General features: G+C 41.6%; 2 protein-coding genes across 2 annotated transcripts in view; one reads left to right on the top strand and one right to left on the bottom strand.

Moving 5' to 3' along the window:
• LOC145412082 (uncharacterized) overlaps positions 1–27,349 on the bottom strand; it is a 114,727-nt gene that overhangs the window by 72,554 nt on the left and 14,824 nt on the right. The window contains exons 2-4 of the mRNA XM_080282000.1: positions 9,403–9,463; positions 8,783–8,848; positions 504–3,589 (exon numbers count right to left, since the gene is read on the bottom strand). Coding sequence (XP_080138126.1) covers positions 1,179–3,589; positions 8,783–8,848; positions 9,403–9,457 — 2,532 coding nt within the window. The 5' untranslated portion in view covers positions 9,458–9,463 and the 3' untranslated portion in view covers positions 504–1,178. The remainder of the gene's footprint in view (positions 1–503; positions 3,590–8,782; positions 8,849–9,402; positions 9,464–27,349) is intronic.
• LOC145412219 (DNA oxidative demethylase ALKBH2-like) overlaps positions 1–27,349 on the top strand; it is a 202,809-nt gene that overhangs the window by 70,034 nt on the left and 105,426 nt on the right. The window contains exon 3 of the mRNA XM_080282149.1: positions 9,138–9,179. The gene's annotated coding sequence lies outside the window, so the exon portion shown is untranslated. The remainder of the gene's footprint in view (positions 1–9,137; positions 9,180–27,349) is intronic.

Raw genomic sequence — 27,349 nt, forward strand, 5'->3', positions numbered from 1 at the left:
GGAGAGTCTTGACAGCTGGCGCACCTCTAGATTCAGGTTTTGAATAGTGAAAATTTAAATTCACATGGAATGACTGGCCGAGATGTAGTGTGTTCAAAATTTTACATTGATTCACACCCCACCTAAGTTTGTGGTAGGCAACTGTTAAGGGAAAGAACGAATAATCTTTACAGTTTGTACTAACCTCATGATTTTTAAGTGTTTGGTGAATACATTTAGTGACTGATGAGAAAACCATGCCAAAGGAGTACTTCTTTGATATGTGGCACCATGCAGGCAGCCAGACTGGTGTTCATGCGATCACAGATCATGCAAGGACCCAGCAATCTGACAGCTTGCCCAAGTAGTAAGGAATGACCTGTTAACCTATCACAATACAAAGCCCATTCTGTATAGGGTACTGTTGATAGAAAGCCACTATAATAGAATATGAGCCATAGGTTAGATTTGCCATGGAGGATATACTGTGTATGAAACCTTGAACAATATTAATAGCCACTAACTTTCCTAGTCAAAGAAGTATTTCTTCGGTGACATACAGTCATTTTATGAATATGTTGCACCTAGTAATATAGATGAGCACAAAGAATTTTATAGCCAAATTTGACTCAGCAGATTTGTGTATAATAAACCAATCGTAACTTTTACTTCCTCATCCAACCCATTAATTGTACCCAACAATCCCTTGCTCATGCAGTAAGCTCTAGAGCATTCATGGCTACAATTCTTGATATATAACTCTCCTGCACCCGTTTCTGCATATTTCATGGAGACAGACTAAATGGTGCAGTTGCCAGGGTGAACCAGGGCATCTGCTATCAAGACCAAACCTGCCACAATGCCCACTCCACGGGGTTTCCCTGGCTCACTTGAGACAATAACAAGCTCAGTCTCATTTTCCCATTGAGAACAGTTAATGTTTAAATCACCAAGTTGTAGTAAACAGAGTTTTTCAAGAGTATTTGGTTCATCTTTGATACCTTATGTTAAATGATGATTAATTATTGCATAAGATTATTTTCTGCTGTATATACAAATCTAATCTTGATGAAATATTTATGACAAAATTGGTGTATAAAAACTAGATAGTATTGTCAGCATATTCCATGAGATCAGAGATGAATTTCTTGTGACTTTGAACTCTCAAGTAACTCTGTCTTACTCTCCTTCTCGGTTCTTCAGAAGAATTTGCCAACATAGCGCGCCACTCGGTCTGTTAGCCCATTGAGTCGATTAGTATTGGTAGTGTCCTGAACCCGGTCTTGAGTGTCTTGGTTACCATCATCTTGGGCCGTCTGCTCCTCCCAGGCAAAACTGGGATCATCCTCGTTGACTGAGGGTTTTTCTGGTGTTAGTTCATACTTCTCAGCTGCTTTTTCAAGCTTTTGTTCCACTGATGCTGGTTCTGGTTCATCTCCTGGACTATTTTTATTCATTGTCAGCCAGTATTCATCCTCCTTATTCACACTGGGCTTATTGGCATTTTGACTTCCAACTCCCACTTCCTCTTGTGGAGGAATCTCAGCATTCGAGAACTCTGTATAGGCCTCGCCATTCACGCTCACTACTACTGATCCCACAGTGTTACTTGCAGCTGCAGTTACAAATCCTTCCACTGCGGCCTCTTCTCCCTGTGCCCCGGAGGGTGCTTCTCTCTCAGCTGTTACAGGTTGCTGTTGCTGTGCTGGTTGATCTGGTACTGTCTCAGGTGCTGTCTTCTGGTTGGCTTCAGAGACTTGGTCATTTGGAGGAACATCACGAAGAGACTCACTTGCCTCTGGAATTACTTGCTGATCAGCCTGTGCCTCATTTGCTTCCTGACCATTTGATAACTCAGTCACGGCTTCATTTGCCTCGATAACGGCTGGCTGTTCAGTTACTGCTTCATTTGCCTCAATAGCAATTTCTTGGTCAGTCACAGCCTCATTTGCCTCGATACCAACTGGCTGTTCAGTTACTGCTTCGTTCGCCTCGATAGCAATTTCTTGGTCAGTCACTGCCTCATTTGCCTCGATAACGACTGGTTCCTCAGTTACTGCTTCATTTGCCTCAATTGCAATTGCTTGTTCAGTCACTGCTTCATTTGCCTCAATGATGTCTGGTTGTTCAGTTACCGCTTCATTTGCCTCAATGATGTCTGGTTGTTCAGTTACCGCTTCATTTGCCTCAATGATGTCTGGTTGTTCAGTTACCGCTTCATTTGCCTCAATAGCAGTTGCTTCTTCAGTCACTGCCTCATTTGCCTCGATAGCGATTGCATGTTCAGCTGCATCTGCTGCTTCATTTACCTCAGATTCTGCTGCTGTCTCAGTCACTGCTTCATTAGCCTCAATAATGGTTTGTTCTATAGCAGGTTCATCTGCTTCAACATTGGTTCTCAGATTCGGCAGTGCCTCGCTGGCTGGAACAATGACAGGTTGTTGGACAGTCTCGCTTGCTATGAGATGTGATTCCAGTTGTGGTACTTCGTCTTGTACATTTTCAAGCTCGGCTTTAAGCACATCACTCTGAGGTTGATTTGGAGGTTCAGTTTGAGCTTCAGCTGCCTCAACTACTTCGTTCGCTTCTGCAGGTGATTCTTCAGTTTGAGCTTCTGCTGCCTCAACTGCTGGGTCTGCTTCTTCAACTGGTGCTTCAGTTTTAGCCTCTGCTGCCTCAACAACTGGGTCTGCTTCTGCAGCTGGTGCTTCAGTTTTAGCTTCTGCTGCTTCAACAACTGCGTCTGCTTCTGCAACTGGTGCCTCAGTTTGAGCATCTGCTGCTTCAACTACTGCTTCTGCCTCTGCAATGGGTGCTTCAGTTTTAGCTTCTGCTGCTTCAACTGCTGTACCTTCTGCAACTGGTGGATCAGTTTGAGCTTCTGCTGCTTCAACTACTGTATCTGGTTCAGGTGGGGCCTCAGTTTTAGCTTCACTTGCTTCAGCTACTTTGTCAGATTCTGCAACTGGTGCTTCAGTATTAGCTTCTGCTGCTTCAACAATTGTGTCTGCTTCTGGAACTGGTGCATCAGTTTTTGCTTCAGCTGCTTCAGCTACTGGGTCTGCCTCTGCAACTGGTGCTTCAGTTTGAGCTTCTGCTGCTTCAACTATATTGTCTGCTTCTTCAGCAGGTGCTTCAGTTTTTGCTTCAGCAGCTTCAGCAACTGTGCCTGCTTCTGCAGTTGGTGCTTCAGTCAGAGCTTCTGCTGCTTCAACATCTGTGTCAGCTTCTGCAATGGGTGCATCAGTATTAGCTTTTGCTGCTTCAACTGCTATGTATGCTTCTTCAGTTGGTGCTTCAGTCAGAGCTTCTGCCGCTTCAACTACTATGCCTGCTTCTTCAATAGGTACTTCAGTTTTAGCTGCAGCTGCTTCAACTGCTGCTTCTGCATCTGCAGTTGGTGCCTCAGTTTTAGCTTCAGCTGCTTCAACTACTTGGTCGGGTGCTGCTGTTGATGCCTCAGGCAGGGCTTCAGCAGCTTCAGCTATAACTGTTTGAGTTTCTGCTCCGGCAGATTCCCCTACAGGTGGTGGTTCTGTAGGTGCGCCGGCATTCTTAACGGCAGCGTCAGGTGAAACCGTTTGTCTCTCTCCTGTCTCGCTCTGCTGGTCTGAAAGAGGAAGTAGGATTCAGTCATGTGGTTTTTAGAAAAAAACTTAACCATTTCAACCCAGAACGCCTTTTATATCCTACTCCTTCCACCTCAAGATGATTGTATTCAGCTCAGGAAGGATTTCTTGTACTAAGGAAATTAATGAAAGCAATCTCTGTCCTCCACAGTTCGAAAATTACTTCTCAATTAAATCTAATTATCTGAAGATAACAAGAATATAATAACAGTAGGTCATCGGTAGAAAAATATAACTTTCTAGCACATGTAAAGAAAGCTTTTGAAATTCCATTTAGTGTTATGTAGCCTAAACCAGTTTATTATCCAATTATCCCTTCATCTGCCAGACGTTTCCATTTGCATATTAAGAAACCTTTCACTGTTCATAATAAAAATATAACTATGTCCAGGAAAAGCCCAAAATAAGACTAGTGGCATATTCTGAGTGTTTGAAAAGTAACAGATATCAAACTTAAGAAACTGCCTGAGCAATAGGAAAGTAAACAAAATTGCATAGTGACAGGTATTTATAATCGCAAATCCAGTCGTTAAATGGAATAAGCGATCACATTACTCCCATGGCATGTCCCCTGGTTCACTCGTTACGTATAATTTGTTATATGGGAAAGACATTAAAATATGACTAAAAGTTGTAAAAGCAGAAACAGCTATCCTCATTTTACTCTAACCTGACCAAAACTTGCCATCCCTCCCTCTTGAATGCTGAGTTGCAACAGCAGATTGACCGGAGTTTATCACTAGAAAATTATGCTTGTCAGGAATAAGCACTGTGGAAAGGACATCAAGCCATAGCATTATCTTTTTTCTGTCACTGAGCTACATGATATAAGCTGAAAAAGACGAATATCTGGGCAATTTATCTGGGACGAATATTTAGGCAAAAGAAGTATAGCAGCAAGTCCTGTACTCCTCGTGCAAACTATAGGGGCCCGAGGCTAGGTTATCGTTGTCTGCAGCATTGTATAGGTGAATGGTCATTGCTGTGTGTGGCATTACATGATCTAAAACGCTTTTGCGCAGGGGTGTGTGTCTCAGATCACTAATATGAGAGGTGTTAAAAAAGAAATCGAAGTTTCATGAAAATGGAGAGGTCATGAAGAAATACCAGAAATTTGTACTCATTTCTGATGGAAGACTTCTGTGAAGAGGATTATTAAAAAAGAAAAAGCAGGAGATATTACTGTACTGTATTATGAAAGGAGCACTCAGAATTCCATCAAGAAATTATCAGTGTTAAGGTTATGGACACGTACTGCCATAAGAATGAAAGAAGATGGACTTCGACGGGTCCGATGGTGAAACAAGGAGGATAACATACTTCACCTTCACTGGCAGAACACATATAGTAAATAATGCATAATAGTACTGAATAGAATAGCTGTATAGGAAGTAACCACAGTCCGTAATTAATGGTGTCATATGACTGAAACCCAGAGTATAGGTCAGTAACCTGATCTGAAAGAAGCCAATCTTCAGCATATAAGAACAGACATCAAAATTTTTAACTGGATGTTCTGTAGAAAAAAAAAAAATCTTAGGTTAATGATTGCAAAAGAGGACAATACACATATAACTGAGTGGACATTATAGGACAAAAGTGAAAGGCACTGGATGCAGGAGCTGAAAAACTAAGAGTGCAATAGTAAACTCTGAATGTGGTAGGATATTAAAGGAAATCAGTATCTTCATATGTTGGACAAGGAAGACGGAATGAAACTATAGAAAAAAGAGGGACCTGAAAATTGGCATTATCAGACACTTAATGTTTATCCTGAGGCATTCCAGCAGAGAAATAATAAACTGAATAATGAAAATAGTCAAAATAGGAAAGTGTTTTTTTACAAAGTTTTTCAGATGAATCTCTTGTCTGATTATTTGTTAAAGGAATGAAGCATGAATTGAAGACGTTCTCACGATCGATGTCTTTTCTTCAACTCATGGCTATACTTTCTAGTGTGATACATCAACTAGAATGAATGAAAAGAAAGAATTATTAAAAGATTAAATAAGATGGCTTAAAACTCTCCCAGCCCAAAGATATCTTTTCTAAACTGATTTTTTTTTTTCTCATGGGCTGCCACGTTACTTGTTGCAGTATGCATCATAGTCAGTACCATCGCACACACTCACACTCACACCAATACCCACATACACATACTTCTTTGTGACTTATGATCGCTGATCCGTTTCAGTATACTCGCACCTAACCCTTCGAATAAATCATCATGTGAACTATTTTGTATTCATCAAGGTGTCGTCACCCCTTGCATGTGTTTTATCTGATAATTTTCGTTGGGAAAAAATGCAGCCTATATCGCGTTTTATTCCCCGTCCGATATAGTTTTGCATTTTAAGGTAATTTCTATTGTTTTTACTTCGTAATAACTTTTGTAGGAAGTAAAATAACAACCGAAGTAGCCCAAATGGTGCGCTCTTCCTTTAAATAAAAAATGAAAAAACTATTAGAATTATACTTTTCTGTTTCCTATATATTGCACGTTTCATTTTCGGCCTTTGGAAAGAATCGGAATAATATTTATGCAGTATAAATACCTATTTATGAAAACTTAGTATCCCGTCAGTACCTCGTAAATCCTTGTAGGGACCTCATTTCTACTTCATTTAATTTTGTATTAATCATGAAGTTACCATTGGCATACATACCCTCATTATTCTTTCCTCATTGTGTAAGTTTATGTATATAAACACCAATGACTGCATTTCTTTCACAGTCAGAATAATGTAAATGACCTGTGGTATCTCCCCTTCGATCGCACAGCGTCTGTTAAGTATAATTTCTCTGTCATATCGTACTGTATTGTCTGAGTTGTATGATTTCCTCGTAACAGCGTAAACTGTAATAGATCAGGTATGTTGATTCCAGTGTAGATTTAACCATTATATTATATTGTCAGAGAGGTCTTGTTTCCCCCCTTAACAACTTACTGCAAAGGTTTAGGTACCGTATGATTGCTGTACGTCAGGTCTTACTACCATGTCAGTGAGGTGTAACGTCAGGAGGGAGTGATGTCAGACCTGGGTTGGGACAGTGGAGGAATGAGGGGCAGCATTCTTCCGGCGTGTAGTGCCCCTCGCAGTCGAAGCGCCAGGGACAGTGGGTCACCGCACACACTACCCACCCACCCTCACACCGGCAAGTCTCACACGGGTTACTGGGGTCCTGCAGGATCTCACCGTCTTGGTACACCACTCCATCCTTCTCACACTCTGTTAGTACGTCACCGGGGGAGTCAGCGTCAGGTCAGAGTCAGAGAGTTGGATGTGGAGGAGTTAGGATCAAGTCAAGAGCCAGGATGTCAGTAGTAGAGTGGTGTTTGCTATTCTCATAGGACCGAATTTCAGCAATGGAGGGACAGACTGAAGTAAAGGCAGTTAGGGAGTCAGAAGTCAGAGTCAGGATTTTTTTACGTCAAGATATCGCCGAGACTAAACGTGCCGAGTGATTTCCTTGAGTTGTGCAAGTTTATGAATAGGTCAAGTGGAGGAGCGCAGAGCGTAAGGAGGGAGATGAACAGCACAGTTAATTGATGTTTGTACATTATTTGAATTATTACATTCCAGTTCCTTGGCTGAGGGCCAACTATTTCATGACTATTAAGAAATCAGATTGAAATTATGTGATTCTGAATTTATTCTATATTTATTTCTTATTTTGCATGAAGAACACAGTTATGTTTCACTCTCGATTATGATCCATGGTTTGTTATGCTGGCATCAGATATTTTACTGCACTGTATTTACTCAGTTTAAAGTGTGTACCACAGTGATGTAGTCACGTGACTCACCACAGTGGTACTCGGGGCAACATCGGTCAGGTAGCTTCACAGGTCTACATCCAGGGAGTGGTGCGGGGCAGGTGATGAGAGTACAGGCGAACCCCGGGGGGCGGCATTTGCACATCTCGCAGGGGTCAGCGGTGGGCAGGTACTCGCCTGTCTGGTGCACCACTCCATCCACCACACACACTTAGAAGAAATGCACCGCACTCTTATTATCTCCCCCTCCCCCCCCCACACACAAACATCAGAAAGGTCAATCACACCCTTATTATGGCAGGAACACACACACACACACACACACACACACACACACACACACACACACACACACACACACACACACACCAGTCTCCATGCCATCGTCTTGACTCATCCGTAGCTGAGTCACGGGGCATTGTTTCAGTCAAAGTCAGTGGTCTTCCCGAAGTGTAATTAAATCATTTAGCTGTAACAAGAGTATAGTAAGCGAAATCGTCACCGTAGTGAAGAAATTAACTAGCATTTGGAAATGGATTTAGTATCAGAGAAGATTTTTTTTTTTTTTTTTTTTTTTTTTTTTTTTTTTTTACCACACAGATGTCGTTTCTCTCTTAGCTACTGTAGTTCAGTTAACATGTCATCAGTATCATCATCAGCGGATACTTCCTTTATTTTTTTTTCACCTTGTGGTCCAGTAGAGATGATCGATAGGACAAAACATTCGTGCTTATCTGTCGCAGTTCGACTCGTGACTGGGGGTTCTTCTGTCACTTGCTACTAAGGGTATAGATCAGTCTCCTACCCATAAATGTTCTGGATTACAACAGTCTAGCCTGAAACCCCAGTGCCTGGAAAGGATAATGTGGTACTGGATGTTGATATTGCTTTCTCAGTTATATATATATATATATATATATATATATATATATATATATATATATATATATATATATATATGTATATACGAAAAAGATTATAGTTGCACTATAATACCATTATTATCCTGTGTGTGAGTGTGTGTGTGTGTGTGTGTGTGTGTGTGTGTGTAATATCTAAGATTGTTTGGCTTCTGCTATTTTATTTAAAGAAATGTAGTCGAGAGATCCATGTATGTTGTAAGTTAAAGGTTACCTCTCAAACACTTACGAATAACTTGATTTTATAACTTAGAAATGTCACATTGATTCCTATTTCTGTTGTAAAATACAGGGTCACTGTTTAGTCTGAGAATTCTTTGATGCATTAGTTTTTCCACAGTTTCCTAGTATTTCATTAGTTTGTTCAAGCCATAATTTCTGCGAAAGAGTTAATGAGTTAATGAGGTAAGTAGAACCTGAGAGTACAATATTATTTAAACTCTGGAGATGTTAGGATTCATGGACTTGCGTCTCACCTTCAGTGTTATTGATGGAGGTAAAGAGTATGTCAGAAGAGGCGCCCACTTGCCGGGTGATGGGGTCTGCAAGAAAGAAAACGGGATGTAGATTGTGCTTCATAGAAAACCTGATGTTAGTGTTCCTCGGTAAACTCTGCTAAAGTGCTTTCACTGCCAATAATTAGAATATGTAGTATTATATGTTAAACAAGTCTGGTAATCTTAGGTTTTTCATATGTCTTTTACATAATCAAATAGCCGTTAATTTATAGTTAGTGTATCCACAGAATCCTCTATATTACATTTTTTTTGCACGAAGGTATCCAGATGTTTATTATTTGAAAGTACTAATTGAATATTATGATTTTTCCAGGATCTGGTGATTGCAGTGAATAGAGTAACATTCACCGGTAAGGTAATGTAACATTGAGTTTCTTAGTTTCCTGACGATATACTTTATTATGTTCTGTATGTTGTTTTTAAAATGATGTTATTTGCATTAACATAGTCGAAATGTGTGTGGTAAGTGAACTACAGTAGATAGGTAAATAATTTTTTACCAAGTAAAATATAACAAGGGGAAGGGGATGACTCAAAGAATGGAGAGAGAGAGAGAGAGAGAGAGAGAGAGAACTTACTGGCTTTCACCACCACCACCACCATAAGTGACAGCAGCACCAAAGGACGCCACATCGCTGCCTGTTAGAGAAGAAAAAATCTTGTTAGTGGATGGTTATTGCCTTGTGGCTAATATACCGGTACCTTTCTATTATTATTATTATTATTTTATTTATCTTTATTTTTATCCAGTTTCCCCTTGACTCGTGGTCAAAATGTCAGATTCCCCCTTGACTAAATATATAATCATAGCTTCCTCTTGCCATAGATTTACCTCAGTTTCCTTTTGTGGCTAACTTCTCATAATTTCCGTTTTGCCCTTGTGGCTTCTTTGTGAACTAATTTACCGTGGTTTTCACATGTGATCTTGTGACCATTTAATCTTAGTTTGCTTTTATAATACCTTGTAACTTTATAAAATCATACTTTCTTATATCTCCATATTATCATAGTTCTTCATGGGACTCGTTTAGTATTATGTCATTGTGACTAATGTATCAGTTTCGCATGCCACCTTTGTTCTTACTGTTAACCCTGAGGCCAGGGCGAGAAAATATACTCCCCACATATTCCCTGCGTCGCTTAAGTGCCATTAACCATTTCACTGTAATGAGTTTCCTCTGAGCCGAATGAATTCGCCTTTGGGAAGCAAGAATACAGTAAATAAGGCACCATCGAGGTCACCCTTATAGTCGTGGTAGATCAAACATGGGTGGAATACACCGTAGAATTAGCATCAGTAAAGGAAATGAGCGTCACTGGTTCATTTTTTACTCATTCACTCAGAGGACTTCTTGTGTGTCATTCTTGCTATCTTCATGTGGTTTATGCAGAGTAGGGTTTAAATTGCATAGGTTAGATACAACCATCTTGAGCTAGTCACTTTCAGGTGATTTGTAAGCAGGGTGCAGTTGTTAATAATAGTTAGAGCCCTTGTTGTGAAAGTAGAAGACGGCTTGAGAAAGTAGTCAAAAATTAACAGTTGCCTTTATGTACAGTAGTTGATAGTATTTATTTTTTGGTCAGTTTCTTAATTATTTCACTAGTTTTATTTCCCTATAATATTTCGTCGACCGCTCTCACGATTGATATCTATGCCTACCTTCATATTCCTTTCCATCGTATTGTCGGTCTCTCTCTCTCTCTCTCTCTCTCTCTCTCTCTCTCTCTCTCTCTCTCTCTCTCTCTCTCTCTCTCTCTCTCTCACTTTGAAAGGAAATTAATGGCCCAAAGCTTGTAAAATCCGTCTCACCCAAACAAACTCCAACAATAGAGCCAAAGATCAAGCTGTTTTCATGCGAGAATTCCCTAACTGGGCACATTATGCGGGAAAAAAATGGAGGTCGTAGGCAGAAGAAAAGGTGGATTACGTGAGACTTTTCCATTGATGACCATGTGGGACTTTGAATGACAGAGAGAAAGAGAGGGAGAGAGAGAGAGGGGGGAGGGGAAAGGGGGGTTTGTGTGTGTGTGTGTGTGTGTGTGTTGCTTTCCCGCCAATAAATTGAATCATTGAATTAGTGAAGAAAGGTAAAACACTTGGGACCAGTGTAATGATAAGTAGGGGAAGAGTTACATAACATTTCAGTATTAAAAGATGGAAGTATTAGGAGGGAGGGAGGGATCACTGATACGAGAAGCAGATCATTCTACTGTGTATATGGAAGATTTGTTAGCACAACTCCTTTCACACACACACACACACACACACACACACACACACACACACACACCTCCTACACATGAAAGCTATACATCATACGGGCGAATAACGTCCTTGCACGGCCAACAACTGTGCAAGGTTATAGAAAACGAGGATTTGGTTCACAGCGCTCAACCTTGTAGGAGTTGATATTCCGAGAGAAGTACTTGTGGAATTCCTAAGAGATTGCAAGAAAAAATAAAAGGGGGACAGCGAGGACATTGGGGCGAGATGAGGTAAGGTGCGTGATTTTGGAAGCGAGAAAGGAAAAGTTTGGAAGATTGTGGTGTGTGTGTGTGTGTGTGTGTGTGTGTGTGTGTGTGTGTGTGTGTGTGTGTGTGAGGTGGTGTACGTGTGTGTGTGGCAGGAGTAGTGCTTGCGGTAGACTGAACGGGTGGTATGCGGAACAAGAGGCCGATGGTCAGGGAGTATGTATTGACCTATTTCTCTTGTGACCTGCCCAACCGACAGTTCTGCCACTCTCACCTCCCTCTCTTTCCTCCCTCTTCCTTCATCCTTCTTCACTCTTTCCCTCCTCCGTATTCCTTAGTGCCCTCATGTTTGCTACTCTTCTACTCCCCTCCTTCATTTCTTCTTCTTCTCTTGCTTCCTCTCTTCTCTTCGTCCTTTATCTTATGTGACCTACCCAGCCAACAACTTCACTACTCTCACCGGCCTCTTATTCCTCCCTCTTCTCTCACCGTCCTTCACTTCTCAGTCTTCTCGCCTTTCTCCTCTCATCTTTCTCGTCGTCCTCTTTCTTCTCCCCCTCTTTCTTCCATCCTTTTCATTGTCTTTCCTTTCTTTCCTTCAGTTGCCGCTCTGGTGTCCATATTCTCGTGATTTTTTCTATTTTCTTTCCATCTAATTGATATAACTAGAAATCACAACTTGTTTTATTCGCTAAAACTTGTTCTTTTAAAATACAGGAATATTTTATCATTATTTCCTCGTTGTTTTTCCTGAACGTATATTTTTCCATTTAAAAAAAAAAGTTTTCCTGTGATTCGTACAAATGTATTTTAGAAGAGTATTTTTAAACTTAGAAAAGGCATAAAATAGACAAAAAAGGTTTGATAGCGTCCTGTGAAACGTACAGCCATAAACCAGGAACCCGGCTTTTCTTCACTGTAGCACCATTATAAATATTGTACAGGTATTACTTTAAAGGAACACCTCTTCAGGGATAAGGAAGAGAAAGAGAGATGAGAGAGAAGGAAAATTTGAGAAGGTACATATATATATATATATATATATATATATATATATATATATATATATATATATATATACACACAAAGATAAAGATAAATGAGGTTTGGCTGAATTCAAATATGCAGCACAGGAATGCAAAAAGAAAGGAAGGATGATGGAGCGAAGCCGGATGAAGGGTAGGAGAAGAACAGAGAGAAAGGGATGTAGAAGGCTGAAAAGAGGATGGAAGAGGGTTGAAGAGAAAGAGATGAAGACCCCCAGTAGTGAGGATGGATGAGGTATGGAGAGAAAGGGACTAGGACGACTGAAAAGGATGGAAGAGGGAAGGAGAGAAAGGAACGACGACGATTGAAGAGGATGGAAGAGGGATAGAGAGAAAGGGACGAAGAGAGGATGGAAGAGGGATGGAGAGAATGGGGTCAAGAAGGCTGAAGAGAGTTGGGGCTGGAAACAGCAGAGTACCTGCCTTGCCTGTTACTGGGAAGATGTAATGGAGGCCAGTGACCCCTCCCCCTCCCCCTCCCCCTCCTTCTTCCATCCCCTCCTCCTCCTCCTCCTCCTCCTCCTCCTCCTCCTCCTCCTTGTGCCATGCTACTGACCACGTGATCTGCCGGAGGTCACTACGAGGGAGGAGGGGAGGAGAGAAGAGATAGAAGACAGGCAGGGAGCAGGAGAGGTAAAGACGAGGGGGGAGAAAACAAGAGAGAAGTGGGGGAGAAGGAGAAAGCTTCAGGCGGGAGGAAGACAGGTAAAGACGGGAGGGAGACGTGAGAGGATGCGAGAGAGAAGGTAAGAGAAGGAATCAAGCAGACAGGGAAAGGAAGAGCAAAGGTGAGGAGAGAGAGAGAGAGAGTAAATTTACGATAAAAGGGCTGCGAAACTAAGACGTACACAATTTAAAGCAAAAATCCTCTCTCTCTCTCTCTCTCTCTCTCTCTCTCTCTCTCTCTCTCTCTCTCTCTCTCTCTCTCTCTCTCTCTCTCTCTCTCTCTCTCTCTCTCTCTCACACACACACACACACACACACACACACACACACACACACACACACACACACACACACACCTGCTGATTGTGGGTTAGTATCACCGTTTTGTCCTCGGGCGACTGTGATCGGAATGGATAACAGGCAGGAATAACAGGTTACGTGGCAGGTGTGTGGAGTAGATGGAAGTGGATGTGGAATAGGTGGAGGTGGAGTAGCTACAGGTGTGTGGAAGGGAGTCAGGCATTAACGAGAGCTTGATTGGGAGGAGGCAGGTGTGTGAGGGCGAGTCAGGTGTGTAAAGGAGGTGAATTTTTAAGTTAATTCAGTCTTCGAAGGGTGTTAGGTTTTATTGAGACTTTGGTTAGGAGGAGGCAGGTGTGTGTGTGTGTGTGTGTGTGTGTGTATGTGTGTGTGTGTGTGTGTGTGTGTGTGTGTGTGAGGGAGAGAGAGAGCCAGGTGTATGGGAAGATGGGATGGGGAGGAGTGGGACTGGGGGGAAAGGACGGGTCAGGGTCAGTCCTTTGTTCAGTGTATGGGAAGTCCTATAGTGTGGCCATAACGGGAATCCTAGAGAGAGAGAGAGAGAGAGAGAGAGAGACGTGGTGATCTCTCTCTCTCTCTCTCTCCCCCCCTTTTTTTCCTGCCTTTGAGGACGGGCAAGGTTAGGGACCGAATTGGTTTTCTGTTGTGACAAATGGTGTGAGCGTGACCGGTTTACACACACACACATACACACACACACACACTTCTTTAGGCCAACACGTACATACACATGTAATAGAAATTGTGTTCCCTTTAATAGTGTATTAGCTTTTTTGGTACACACACACACACACACACACACACACACACACACACACACACACACACACACACACACACACACACACACACACACACACACACACACACACACACACACACACTTTTTGTCATTAATTCTTCCTAACTCTGCATCTATGTACCGTATCCATCAGTATGTTTGCATATCTGTGTTTATCTCTCTCTGTCAGCTCCCATTCCTCATCCTTATTTTTTATAGATTTCCATTTGTTTTCATTTACCCGTTCTGTCAGTCTCTCATCCTTCTTTCTTTTCGCTTCATTCACACATTCTTCCAGGCTTTCTTCAACTCCTCCCGTACTCACATTCTCAGACTCCGCTTCTGGTTAATGATATTCACTAGTCCATCTCTTATTTGTATGGGGGAACGCCTGAGAGAGAGAGAGAGAGAGAGAGAGAGCACTTAGGCCTACCCAAACCTATTAAAGCGAGACAGGCAATAAGGAAGCCCGCAGGGGAAGGCCTACCCTGGCACAGGTCGAGGAGGAGGAGGAGGAAGAGGAGGAGGAGGAGGAGGAGGAGGAGGAGAAAGAGGAGGAGGAGGAAGAGGAGGAGGAGGAAACGATTAGGTAGTGATGATGATGATGGTCGTTGTGCTCATGGTGGTGGTGGTGGAGGTAATTATGATGATGATGATGAAGCAGTGAAAAGATAGAAAAGAGGAGGAGGAGGAGGAGGTTATATTAGGTTAATGGGAGGAGGTAAGGGAGGGTGTGAGAGAGAGAGAGAGAGAGAGAGAGAGAGAGAGAGAGAGAGAGAGAGAGAGAGAGAGAGAGCGGCCCTCCTACCCCTATTCATTTTCTTTTTTTACGTCTCTCCGTGAATACCATACCATTAGTGCTTAAATTGACCCCACACCCTAAAAAAGCTGTTTTGGCAGTGGTGGCCCCTTGAGGCGTGCATAAAATTTTTCTGTTAGGGTACTAATGGTTCTGATTTGAACTTGGATTCACAACAGTATCTTATGATCTCTTCCTTGTTGTACTCTTCATTAGTTTTTGCAGAAATGACAAGGAAATTCAGCTTGCAAGACTTTTTTTTTCTTGAAACTGAGACTGTTTTTTTTTTTTGTTTTTTTTTTTTTGAGTAGGACCAAGAAAATAAAGTGCAGAAACAACCAGCGTTTCTGTCTCCTCGGCGACAGAAAAATGATCATAATGTTTGTATGGGTTTATGGGCATCACTCAATATTTTTTTCGCTCTGTTATTCATATCCTCAACTCTCAAAGCACCTTTCACCCCCTCCACACTTCTCACCACCACCAAACTCATCCTCATCATCTCCACATGCTCTCCTTCTCCTTCCCCTTGCCCTGCTTCTCCAGGTTTAGGCAGAAGTGAGGCTAGAAAGGGGAAAATCTTGCTCTCACACCCTAAAGTCTCAAACCACTCTTCTGCCCCAACCACACTCCTCACCCTCACGACGGTCGACACCCTCACTCCTCTTTCTTAATTACTTTACCCAGTATTTAGACGTAGGTGAAGCTAGGGGATTGAACTACTCTCTCACCACCCAGCTTCCCTCGCATGCCACCCCTCACGGTCATCATACCCCCACCACCCTCCACACCCTCACTACACATAACACTCTCCCCCTCTCGTCGCCACACCCTCGCCCCTTCAGAATTGACGGAGGCTGGAGAAGAGGAAAAAAAACTCTCCTCATACCTGTTGCATCACATCCCCTGGGCGCTACCACATATCATCAAAGCCCTGTATTGCAAGGTGGGGAGCGAGCGAGCGAGCGAGCGAGCGAGAGAGAGAGAGAGAGAGAGAGAGAGAGAGAGAGAGAGAGACAGACAGACAGACAGACAGAGACAGACAGACAGACAGACAAACTCTCCCATGTTGCATCATATGCCCGGGACGCTACATCCCAGCCCAGTATTGCAACATTGCAGCACCGTAATGCCGCCTTGCCTGTCACAATTTAGAGCAACAACACAGCAACACGGCCTTATGTCTCTTTGTAACACCCAGAAAAGTTCAGGGTTTTGCATTGGTCAGTTTGTGTTGCGTCAGTAATATATTTTCTTTGATTTTAAGCTATTTTTTTGGGGGAGTGGGGGACTATATTTCTGAATTCTTGTTGGTCTGCCTGTCAGTGAGCCATGAAAAAGAGTGGGGGCACGTTTTTAGTCTTTTGTGGTTTTGTGTGTGTGTGGGTGGGCGGGTGGGTGTGTAGTTTGGTGGTGCTTCTTGTATGTATTTTTTCCGTGTACGTGCGTGCGTGATGCGGTCTAAGTTGCGTGTTCGTCTCGATGTTTGTGCGTGTGCTTCGATGTTTACTTCAGGGTTTGTGTTCGTGATTTGTGTGTGTGTGTGTATATATATATATATATATATATATATATATATATATATATATACACACACACACACACACACACACACACACACAGTAGGGTAAAGGTCATTATCTGTCATATCTGCCCATACGTTTAGTCTACGTCCCTTCTACCGCTCTCGTCTTTTCCTCAGTCAGGCTACCCTTCCACCTCCCTTTCGCTCACCTCCTGTTACAGCATACCCCCTCCCTCCTTATTTTTCCCTCCCAGTCATCCTCTTCTAGTACTGCTCCTCCTTCCTTCCCACTCACCCTCTTCTGTCTCCTTCTTTCTCTCTCAGCGTGCCCTAACCTCCCTCCATCTCTCCCAGTCTCCCCCATTTCCCCCAAGTGCCCCGCGTCCCCCACATCACACAGGAGCAAAACACAGCCAGGGTGAGACTGCAAGAATGGGGAACCGACGACCAGCTTCTCCTCACATTAACTCCAACCTTACCCTTGACCTTCCAGATGTTGTCAGCTGTGAGAGATTTTATTGAACTCTGATATAGCTTCTTTAATTCATGCACTCTTTATTTATTAATGATTTTTATATTTTTGGCGAGATTGAAAGTGGTACTTAAGTTTCGCTGTCTGTCTGTCTGTCTCTCTCTCTCTCTCTCTCTCTCTCTCTCTCTCTCTCTCTCTCTCTCTCTCTCTCTCTCTCCCCATTAATACACTGACCCTGACCTGGGAAATTATGGTCAGTTGAGGGACAATTATCTCTCCACAGTAATGTATTATATTTTGATTCATATACTTTTTTAGAGACTGAGGGAATGTGGTATCCCAAATCTGCCTCTCTCTTCAAGAATACTCACGCTGCCTTTGGCTTGTGATTGTTTTAATGTTTTATAATATCATATTCATTTATATACCGTTATTTGCTTATGTACAGTATTAATTTTGTTAACTGAATTTATGAGATGACAAAGCCCTTTTCCTCTCCAGCCCTCCTGCTTTGTGGCTGATTCACAGGATAGTTCTTTTAATTATCACCTACCCTATAAAAGACAGCCTCTAAAAGATCCGTAAGACTGTTGCTGTCTGTTTTCCGTTGTACTGCTTTGTGGTGTTACTCATTCCCCTAACACGAGGGATGCTGTCAGTAGTGAGGAATAACCATAAATTCTGAAGTATCATTATTCACATATTCACACATTATATATATTCTCATTAAATTTTTAGAGACCGTGCAGTAAGGAATGTAGTACCCAAGGCCTGCCCCTGTGCACAATAATGTCGACACTGCCCCTGACCAGAGAGAGAGAGAGAGAGAACAATGAACTCTGGTACTGTCCACTTACTCATATTCCTTATATATATTAGAGGTTGACGATTAATGGGTTGACCACCGTGTTTTCTTTTTTCTTTTTCTTTTTTTCTTACTTTCGCCTGATGGTGCTGTTCACTTTAGGAGAGCCATCTGTTAGTGAAAGGGTGAAAATCTGTCTCCATTAACCCCGCGATTATGGTGGTATCCTTTCCGTTATATTCTTATCGCTGCTTTTTTTTTTTTTTTTTTTTTTTTTTTTTTTTTTTGGATCATCGTAGGAGCGGCCTCTGGTATTGAGAGAGAGAGAGAGAGAGAAAACTGCTTTCTTTAACCCCTTAATTAGTGACGTCTTTACATTTTTGTTAAAGCTTTACGATTTTATTTAGGACTGGGGGGGGCCTTTGATACTGAAAGAATTAAAAACTCTTGATTAACCCCTTCTTATTCACTACTTTTTTTTTTTTTTTTAATTCTGGACTATTTTGCTCAGCTGAGAGAAGGTTCTGATCGTATAAAGTTTGAAATTATCCCCATCAACTCCTCCAATACTTTAACCATTAATATTTTCATGGTTCCAGCCGCCAGAAGAGTTTGTTAAGATTAGCAGAGGCCCCAGGTAGTGAAGAACATAAAAACAGCGACAAAGGTGCTCAGCCGCTTGTATAAATTATGGAAATCATGGTGGACTTGGCTGTTTTCCTGATGAGCCATTTTATCACCGCAACTTATACTGGCTTTTTCCCCTTGCTTCATTAACGAGCTACGAGGAGGAGGGTCATGGTCGTTCAAGTTTTCTCTCTCGTTTCCCGACCCTTCAGGCTCTTCTTTCCTTTCTGATCTCTTCCCATTCCTCCGTAAACCCTGTAATCTACTATCTTTACCCCATGAACGGTGATTATACTCATTTTACTTTAACTTGGCTTCAGATTTCCTTGTCTCCATCTTCAGTGCACAGTTTTAACATTAGATTGATACAAGAACATGATGCCAGTCATGAAGACGTGCTGTGGAAAGATTGTAGAGTCGCAGTATTGTCTCAGTGTGCTACTGAAATGCGAAAAATAAAGTGGAAAAGGAAAATCTGGGCCAAGTTATAATTACGGTTACTTCCACCCTTTCGCCGTTAACCATAGAAAATAAAGGTGAAGACGGTGACTGGAACACGGTATCTGATTTCATGTTTTGGGGAAAAGGATTATAAAGGAAAAATAAAAATCCTCCCCCCCCCCAACCTTTCACATAACCCTACCTCTTGTGGTCAGTGTGGGAAGACTTGCGTTAGATTGTACAAGTGAGCCACGAACGATAGCAAACGGCAACGGGTATAGTGTAAGAATATAGAAAAAGAAGAAGAAGGACGAAGAGGAGGTGGTGGAAGAGAAGAAGAAAGAAAAAGAAGAAGCCGCCGGTCTATCGAGGAGAGGGTGCGGCCGAGGTAGCTTAAGGTGTGGCTGTCTGGGGGGAGAGGCTGTATGTGTGTGTGTGTGTGTGTGTGTGTGTGTGTGTGTGAGAGAGGGAGAGAGAGAGAGAGAGAGAGAGAGAGAGAGAGTTTGTGAATGTGAATGTGTATTGAGGTGATGTATTTCGGACTGATTTTATTTTTTGTAGCTCTTTTTTCCCCTTAACTGGATCGTTCCCACCCCATTTTAATTAAAAAAGAAAATACGACGATGGGGACCAAAGAATGAGATAGTGCTTCAAGTTATACATTGTAATCCTTTATATATATATATCAAGAAGCTGTCCAAAAATATGTGCCGAGTGTTTTGAAAGTGTCGTTTTATGTGATTAGTGGTTAGTATACACAGAGGTTTCCAATCACTAACCCCTTTTCTTCCCCACCACCACCGCAGACACGACTCTTACCCTTTACCCCTTCCTCCCAGCAATTTAGCATTCGTTCACCCTTCACACATCCAACCCACCCCCACACCCTTCAGCAAGATATTCAGCTAACAATTTCTGTATAATTTTAGCTAAGAATTTTGACGTTCAGAAATAGAGTACATGGAGATGTGACCCACTTTTGCCGGGCACTGTGTTGATTGTTCGCCAGATATATGTTAGTCATTTTCCCTCTTTCAGGAACCTGTATATTTTAGTTCTTAATAGTAAGAGTAATGAGAGTAATGATGATGTTAATACTGTTGATGATGACAGTAGTATTGATGGAATTAAGGTTGATGATGATGGTGATGATAATGACCCTTTCGCCAGCCACTTATTCCTCTTGTTACCACCCTTTCTTATTCGTCCTCTCACTTCGTCACCTTCTCATTCCGCCACCCAGTTACTCAACCGTTGACGTCCCACAGACATTGCAATGACATAATGATTTTCTTAGATTTATGTCGCTTGTTCTTCTGCACTGTCTGTTTTTTCCTCTCCTCTTTCCTCACTTTTGTCTGCACCCATTGCTGTCTTCACTATTCTTCTTGATTTCTGTCCTACCAAGCTATCTTTTCCTCATTCCTAATTTGCATCCTTACTCCTCTTCTTCCTCTTATTTTCATTTCTTTGACATCTTCCACCTTTTCCTTTCCTCCCGACTTTTCTCTTTACTTCTTCTCTTTATTTTTCTCCTTGATATCTTGCTTCGAGTGCCATCTCCCACTCTTTCATTTCTCCCCAGTTCTTTCCTTATTTCTCCCCATTATTTTTCTCCAAGACCTCGTTCCAGAAGCCTTTAATACTATTCCTTCCACTGTCTTCTGAAGAGAGAAGAAAATAACGCCTTGATTCCGGTGACGTATTTTGTCTGTTTATTTATTTTTGCTATCAATAGACGGTTTTATTCTGCATCTCGGAGGCCTTTTGTAGTGAAGGGTAAAACAAAGAAAAAGGCATGTATTGCGTCTTTAGTACAAAATTCTCTCCTAAGAAGAATAAAATCGTCGGCGAATGAGAATAAATCAAATAATCGATAATAGCAATAGTCAGTAAGCAGCAAGACTGAAATTAAATAGTATCTCATAGGACTGAAGGAGTAACGAAAAGTTGAAGATATTTTTGTCTCGGTCACCCAAAATGAACTTTGGCGTTTGGTGTCTGGCAACAGATAGACAACACTGAAATTTATGGGAGAAGGAGATAAATTTATGCCTAAGACCTGTTTTTTTAGGCCATAAGCAGCTATCTATTGATCTACCTTGGTGCCTTGTAAAGAATTGTTGGACGCTGTTTCCTGAGAGGATGTGACTAAAAAAAAATAAATAAAGAAAAAAAACTTGTGAACGTAAAATGGCTCTTGTGCGTTCCTTCATTTAATTCTATCATATTCTGAGAGTTTATTTTAGCCGCATTACATTTTGTGCTGGAGATGAACGGTGGCAGGAAAAAAAAAATTATACACCAGATTACAGGTGTCCTCCATTCATAAAATAATAAAATTGTAATAGTTAAAGTAAAAAAGATAAAAGCATCATGAAACTTTATTAAACTCCTTTTTAATACTTCATTCCATTGTTTTATTTGATTTTATTTTTCGTTACGTTAAGATATGCAACTTCATCATGGCTCTTGTTCAGGCCTTATTTTCATTCTTTCATATGCATTGTGCTTGGGGGTGACCTAATAATAAATCAAGCAGTCTTATCATTGGCTTTTCCACATTCCACTCTGTCGTTCATGATATGCATCAGGAGAGAAGGATTGGAATGGCCGTAAAGGTATAATGTAAGAAGATAGCTAAGGGAATGAAGTAAGGTAGTTTTATAAGAAGGCAGTTAATGGAAATAAAAGGACATAATGAGAGGCACCCCGATAGGAAAGCAAATAGTAAACATAATGCACATAATAAGCATAATAAAAATAATGCCTACTAATGGAATGTAATAAAATGGAAATGTTGGACGATAAAAATGGAACTTAGTGATAATGTTGGATGGTAAGGGATGGAAAGAAATAAAGAATTAGACACAGACCCAAAAGGAGACAAACGGTAAACATAATGCACGTGAACAGTTCCTGAAGAAAGACTGGAATAAAGTAAAGGAGTAATAATGGAAGATAAAAAACACAATTAAATATAAGACTAATATTGGAAGAAAAAAAAAGAAAAAAAAAATAAAGGATGGGACAGCTGAAGGGGAAACAAAGATTAAACATAATGCACATGAACAAGTCCTGAAGAAAGAATGGAATAATGTAAAAGAGTAATGTTGGAAGATAAACGTTGGAATGAAGTGAATGACTGATGATGGAAGATAAAGAATAGACATAAACAAAGGGTGAGACACAGCCAAAAGGGGAAGCAGGCAAGACACATAAGGCAGACGAGGAACAAGGAAAAATTTTGCAGGCTTTCAGTATCAGAAGCCTTTAGGGTGAGCTGGTGCAAGGGTGAGTGTTATATTTGAGTTTTTACTTCGAGTAAATTGGATTTGATTCAGCTTTTATTTTCTTTTTCTTTTTTTTTTTACAGGGTGAAGTGGTTAGAATTGGCGTTCATTAGCCCCTTTAGGAACAGGATTTTTTTTTTCATGTTTTTGATGTACTTTTTTATAAGCTTTTATATTTTTATTGTTCCCTTCTGCTTAATTTATTTATTTATTATTTATTTATTAATTTATTTATTTATTTTTATTTATCTTTAGTTCAGAAGAGACTTTACCAGATTACCGGAATTCGATATGCCTTCCTCATTGCTGGATTACTTTTTTGAATTCTTCACTTCGATGAAGCCGTTTAGACAACACTATACGCATTCGTTAAGCTCAGGGGAGACTTGGAGAAATTAGATGTGGTCTTCCTTAACTCCTTGACTATAAGAGAATCCCCATTAAGCCAGATATCATCGTATAGTTAGCTAATAAAAAAAAATAAATAAATAAAAGGAATCATCAAATTGAATGAGTTAATCTTAAAATCGTCAGGCACCAGGAAGAATGAAATTAAAAATGCCGTTCTTGATCAGAAGGGGTTAGTTGAGACTGAGCCAGGGCAAGGAACTTCGGGAAGAGGCCGTAAAAGATATATATTCTCGAGACTCAGGTCCGTATTCTCGTCGGGTAAGAAAGCTCCTTAATGCCTCCTCTTTTGCGACTTACTTTGGATGTGGATGGTTAGTATTCATTTGCACATTATTTATGAAAAGTATGACGATATTGGACGATTTTATATACCTCAGTAGAGGAAAGTAAAGCGTAATAAGCAGAATAAATCTCTTGGGAAAAAGTGGTAGGTAGCGTACTCAACCGACGAGAATACGGACCTCACTGATGCAGGACTGGTTTAGGAGGTCGTGCAGGTCGTTGAGGAGCCTGTATAATGAGCACTTACACTGAAGAAAAAAAAAAAACGCCGAAATTATGCACGTCAAGGAAAAATATTGTAATGCCGTGCCAGGATGTCATCGGTAATAAAAGGGGAATATGCACGTAAATAAAGAAATAAAAATAGTTGCCCGAAAAGTATGCACGTAAATTTCCCATCGTGGTTGTACATGTACCGTAATACCTTAAAACGATGTTCCTGCTGCTGTTGTTGTTGCTATATGTATTTTTATTTTATTCTTGATTTTAATTCGAAACCACTTGCCATTAGAATATACTCACAAATTTCCCCGCCCGAATGTATTACAGAGCCAGCATCTCATTATCTACTGGTTTTTAGAGGAAACTATGCACATAAATTTCCTCTTTCAAATGCAAAGCAGTATCAGGATGCTGTTACTGAGGAGTATGAAAGGTAAGTGGTAGATTATGATGCCCACTATCCACACGTTCGATGTTTTGCTGTCCAGGTAGCTCTACACTGAATGATAAACCAGTGATTTCCAGTAACCCTCAAAACCCTTTGCTTCGTTAGGTGGTAACCATAGTATCTGATGAACGCCTGGTGGTCTTGTGAGGTATGTTTCAGTTGGATGGAACCCACAAGGTTTACATCCAAGAAGGGGCTGAGATTTGTTGCTCTCATAGCGGCACTTAAGGGGAGAGCGAAGCTGGCCACCCTTACCTTAAATGCTGGAACAAATTAACGTAGCCCAGGGCCTCTAGACTCCTGATAGGGCAAAAAATAATTGTATGATAGAAAAGAAAAAAAAAAAACTCCAGCAGACGATCTTGGACGAACGATCATTTACTCTTCGAGCCACTTGCCTCTGACAGTGACGGTGATAGAAGATAAATGGCCTTACCAAACACTGATTCACTTGTCCTTGCCAAAGAACCCAATGGATCTGCAACCTTACCAGCCAGACATACATGAGGGGCATCAGGTACAGCCTCATTCGTGTGTTGTACTGCCAGACCATATTATCCAGCTCAGAGGTGTTGTTATGCAGGGGAAAGAAGACAAACAGCCAGTCAACGTTCGTGAGCAGACAATCAGCAACTTCCCAGGCCAGAATTCCGAATGGAACGGAGGGGTTTAGGAACAGTTAACTTTGACGTCAGTTATATTTTCTCCTGTAGCTTCCAGGTGATTGTAGTCTCTTCATCGGAGAAGGGAGCGGAGAGAGAAATGACCTAGGCAAATACTCAGTTACTTCTCCGTGCCAGAGAACCCCTCGGACCTGAAGAACCCTCCCTATCCCCCCAGATACACGCAGGCGGCATTAGGTACCGTGTTATTTCCGTGTGACTGAACGTCCTGTAATTTATCCTTGCTACCTTCAACAAGACTCGAACCAGTTGTGAAGGATAAACGACCGAGGCAAGTAACAGTTCACTTCCCCAAGCCAGAGTTCCCTACGGACTTGAGGGGGTTAGAAACAGTGAACGATGCCGTCTTTTATATTTAACCCGGTGCTGGAGAGGGACGCCTTCTTATGGTGGTAGCGATATGACATACCTGTATAAACGGGCTACATCTCCATCCCCGGCCCCTGACAGAGGATGGTGTTTTGCGGTAAAGAGTCCACTCGGTTCACATTCAGATGAACCTGGGGTACAACTAATACGACTGTTCTTATTCTTGTTACTGCCAATAAACAAATTTGCCGACAAAAAATAAATAACCTCGGATAAAATCATCAATCACTTCCCCAAGCTAGTGTTCCCTGTGGACCCTGGGACCCTCCCCGACCAGACACACGTGAACAGCATCATCAAGTACCGCCTCATTTGTCTTGCCTCCCGGGGTCGCCTGGCTCCTATGACTCACCAAAAACCACCCTCAGAATTCCCCACAGCCAGGCCACGGGAGATCTGGGTGTGTTGAGATATTATGCAGTCGCCATTTTAGGGGGATGATCCTTGGCGGGTGATTGTGTTTGTCTTGTTGACGGGAATGGTACCGTTAATCTTAACCTTGTCTGTCCTGGAGGTCGTTTCTAAGCTGAGTGGAATTTCCTAGGGATGGAATGATGAGGAATAGTGGCGTCGTATATAAGGTATAAAAAAAAGTGCGTTCGTGCGTGCGTGTGTGTGTGTGTGTGTGTGTGTGTGTGTGTGTGTGTGTGTGTGTGTGTGTGTGTGTGTATTGTGGCTGACTGAATGTTCATGGCCACACTCCTAGTTAGCATATTTTATGAGTGGTAGGATAAAGCCTGTGACCTAGCTGACCCTAAATAGGAGGATTTTTTTTTTTCTTTTTTTTGCCTCATTCTGGAACAGAAAGTTGCCTGTCAAACACAGCCTCTTTGTTAAGTTGTTCTTGTAGCATGTGGCCTCATCAGTACGATAACGCTTTTCTGTTCGGTCCTTGTCACTGCTGGATTATTTATTAAGCTTAGAAGGAACCCCGAAGAGTGAAATCTGTCGTAACCATTGTATCGTCCGAAAAAGTAAGAAATAATATTATAAGAAATTGGTGTCGGGTTGGGAGAGGAGACTGGATGAGGGAATTCATGCACACGGCTGTCGTTGGCACATGAACACAAATTTTGTAGTTACTCTAGTCCATGTGTATGATTAATGGGGTAGTCGTGCAGCGTTTGGCCACGCTCTATCCTTATAGACCTTGGGTACGTCGGACCGTCTAGCGAACCACTAGCAAACTAAACTAACTTATAGAATTAAAGTTACATAGCGACTTTTATCTATTGAAGTACGCCGGTGTTTAAGTTAGAATATAGGATGCCAGACGATATTAACGAGTTAAGAGTCGGGGGATAATTGGTTTGACCTGACCTAACCCTGTTTCTGATCCAAGGTTAGACTTATTCATTGTTCAAACATTAGGCTGTACAGTATAATCTCCCCTGAGCCAGCAGTGTAATGGAGTCTTATATACCAGGAAGTTATCACCACCTCTGAATTATAGGGAAGGGTGTGGCCGACATGGCAGCTCCGTAAACCAACCTCGGTTCTCTTGTGGTTGGATATTTCTCGTTTTCTGTCTTTCTCTAACGCTGACACCCAAGGCGAGACTTGTTTTATTCTCTATTCGTCTCTCGTGTTATCTCTTGTGTCTTGTGGTTTCTCTTGTTTTATTTATTTTTTTATTCTCATCCTCCCTTCCTCTCCCTTCCCTTTCTTCCTTTCTGTTCTCTCTCTTCTCTTTGTTCTCTTCTTTTATTATGACCTGCATGTTTTCTTCTTGGTTTTGCATTTTGCTTTGGTCTGTTTCCTTCTCTTTCATTTTCCTCTGTTTTGTTCTCTTCCCACCTCTTTCATTCTCTTCTCATTCTATTTCGTTCCCTGTCATATATCTTTCTAGCCATTCTTCTCTTCTCTTCGCTTCTCTTCTCTTCTCATCTCTTCTCTCGTATCCTCTTTTTATTTTTTTCTCCTGTGTCTCTTTTCTTACTTATCTTTTTTGCTTCTCTTCTCTTTGTCTCTCCTCTTTCCCGAGCATTCACATCCCCAAACATTACCAAAGGCAACGTGTTCCTTACGGCCGTCACGCTTCACCGCCCCTCCCCCCCCACCCACCCATTATATTTTACTGCCCACCACCACGGAAGAGAAGGAAATACGGAACCTCGTGGAGTTCTGTTGCTTGCAAGGAGGAAGGAACTCCAACCCATTGAGTCCGGTGACGTATTTCTCGTTTTATTCTTGCTGAAACCGGGCGATTTTCTTCAGTATAGAGGAGCCTTGTACTCTTTTGACTCCACCTTGGCGTAAAATTGCCGTCTTTCCTCTTTCTACTCTAACTTGTCCTAAAATTGCCATTTCTCCATCTTGACTGCTAAGTTGTGACCCACCATACACCTTCACATGGACAGATTCAAGAACCGTAAGTTAGTTGAAGGATTGATGAAAGAACTATTGGAAAGATAGGTGTATTCGATAGAAGAGAAAGTTTTGCTGAGGAAGGAGGAAGGGAAAGTGAGCGGTTCAACAAAGTATGTGGTGCAGTATACATTAGAAACTAGAGAATAGCATTGAGATGATCAGTAATAGTTTGCTTTCATCTTATGTAGCAGAGAAAATCATTCGTTTCTTTGTTCAGAATAGAAATCGAAAGTTGAAAGTGGTTGTGATGATTATATTAAAACTAATGATGATGGTGTTTGATGGGAGTTGGTGCTTGGTGTGGTGATGCACGCGGGAGTGATGGTGGCGTGGTGATGCTGGTGATGTTGCTTTGATACAGGTTATGCAAATATTGGTGGTGGCAGCAGTGAAGGTGGTTGATTGAAGATTTATTTTCCGCTTACTGAAATTGTATATACTGTGGATAAAACAAATTTCGTCTGACTTAGACATTCTGCAGGTAGAAATAGA

Source organism: Coenobita brevimanus, chromosome 92 (genome assembly GCF_032717465.1).
Source record: "Coenobita brevimanus isolate Jiangsu-jjx chromosome 92, ASM3271746v2, whole genome shotgun sequence".
NCBI classification, from domain to species: Eukaryota; Metazoa; Arthropoda; class Malacostraca; order Decapoda; family Coenobitidae; genus Coenobita; species Coenobita brevimanus.